The 2,036-nt window shown below is 56.9% G+C and overlaps 1 protein-coding gene across 1 annotated transcript; it reads left to right on the top strand.

Annotated features, from left to right (window-relative positions):
- Positions 1-1,049: 1,049 nt before the first annotated feature.
- Positions 1,050-1,637, top strand: SPRG_11751 (hypothetical protein; the record flags this gene model as incomplete). The annotated part of the gene is made up of 2 exons (XM_012350955.1): positions 1,050-1,235; positions 1,281-1,637. The coding sequence occupies 2 exons, from the start codon at positions 1,050-1,052 to the stop codon at positions 1,635-1,637; spliced, it is 543 nt and encodes a 180-aa protein (XP_012206345.1).
- Between the last annotated feature and the right edge of the window lie 399 nt (positions 1,638-2,036).

Here is a 2,036-nt window from a genome sequence, read left to right as displayed (position 1 = left end):
CACCCGCGGCCACAAACGCCGCCGCGCGACTACAGACGAACAAGATGCGCCCCGCGCCGCCGCCTGCGCAGCCACGGCCGGCGAGCGAATGAAGAAGAAGGAGATTGCTAGTCTCTACGTATGCGAACTCTTTGTAACAACGAAGATAACGCGAAAACACGTTCATATATATATATGCGAAATAAAATTGTCGGACTTTCTTCGTTGTGTGCACTCGGTTGAGGAGCTTGATTTAGGCAAGCGGAGGCAGGAGCGCGATCCGCGGGACGAGGTGACGGCGCGGCCACTCGTGTTGGGCGGAAGCCGACGTAGCGCAGGCTGCTCGGGCTCTTGAACGAGGCTGTGGTGCAAGTGCAGCTGAGCGACACGCGCCGCCTTGACGGCAGTCACCCATGGACTTGGCAGCGGTGGGTCGGCGCGAAAGACGCGATCGTTCCGGACTCGCCAGACGTTGAACCAGTTCACTTCGTTGTTTCAAAGATTTAGCGTATATCGATCGACTGCTGAATCCGATAAAAGATATTCGCGCCCAAGAGTCTAGCGACGGTGCTGCGGTGACGCAACGAGACCGAACACTCTGTCGTGGGGACGTCGTTGTGTTGGGGACGTTACTCAGATGTTTACCGTTTAAACCACGGAAAGGACAACAAATCATCACCCGACGTCAACTCTCGCCCCTGAATACCTCGGACGTCCCAACGCGAACGCTACAACGACACGGTTATCATCCTATAATACCATCGTGGCTTGCTCTCGACAGTGCTCATAGCTGTCACCAACTCGAGCTCGTCGTATGGTCCATCTCTGCCGTCCCACGGACACAAGAAACCAGCGCCACGTCTCTCTCCAACAGAGCAGCGGACAAGAGTCATCAGCAACGTCTGCGGCGTCAAGTCCAATGACCTGGCAAGCGGTGCAGAGTACACAACCCGACACAAGCATGTACCTATCGATCACACCCAAACGCGCCGAGGCCAGAGATCCCACGGTCCATCGTCTGCGACATGCGAACTTGCTGCAACGAAGCGAGGGTCAGTTTACAATTCACGATGAGCAAGGGTCTACCGCTGCCGCCGGGCTTCTTCCGCTGTCCACCGTTGCGTGACGCCGAGGTGCAGCACCTCCGGGCGATCGCGGACGAAGCGTGCGCCGACACGGTTGCGAACGCGCTTGCGATGGCCAAGCTGCCGCCCAAGAAGGTGGTAACCCACCCGCGCACCAAGCGCCATGTCCAGGTACACAAGTTGTCGCTAGCAACTTGGACACATACAAAACGGTAGCTGCATCATGGCCCGGACTTGCGCCAGCCCGAGCTCGACGGGATCACGGGCGTGACGCGAATTGCCACCAATTACGACGAGCTCCATGGTTTTTACCACCTCCAAACCGCCAAGCAAGTGCGAACGTACAGCAAGGTCGCGAGCCAAACGTTATTGGACCGCGTGACGCTGTATACGCTGGAGCGGTCGTCGTCGCCGTTTCGGGTCACAAGTATTGTCTGGGCGGCGATCGAGACCCCGATCCTCAAGCTCTTGCCGGGGGCGATCGCCAAGCGCGACACGTGCTACCTCGAGGTATTACACTCTTGTCTGCTGTATTTTTCGGACGATTTTCCCGGGTTTTCATTGAAACATTGAAACATTGATCGTATTATGTGTAGTGCATTCGGGACGTGACTGTGGTGGACGGCGACCGCATCCGCCGCGGCTTTCTGCGCGTCATCAACTCGATCGAACTGGCGTGCTGTCCGTCGCTCGAGGCATCGCACGGCCTTGCGCGTGGCCAGCTCTACCGGGTACGACGACCTCTCGGATGTGATGGACAACTTGTCATCAAAAAAACGAGTAGTCGGGCCACATCTTGCTCGAGTCGCTGGACCACGACGGGCTCTTTGACTTTTATCGACGTACGGTGGCGATGCAAGTGGATCGATCCCACGCTCGATCAAGCTCAAGGCCATGGAGCATTTTTGTGAGCCAGGTAGAAATAGTTTGATAGACAATGGAACCCCTCGAATATGGATCGATAGATGCTGC

Source organism: Saprolegnia parasitica (genome assembly GCF_000151545.1).
Source record: "Saprolegnia parasitica CBS 223.65 unplaced genomic scaffold supercont2.72, whole genome shotgun sequence".
Classification (NCBI taxonomy): Eukaryota; Oomycota; class Saprolegniomycetes; order Saprolegniales; family Saprolegniaceae; genus Saprolegnia; species Saprolegnia parasitica.
Note: the sequence above shows the minus strand (reverse complement) of the source record. Positions and strands in the feature narration are given on the sequence as shown.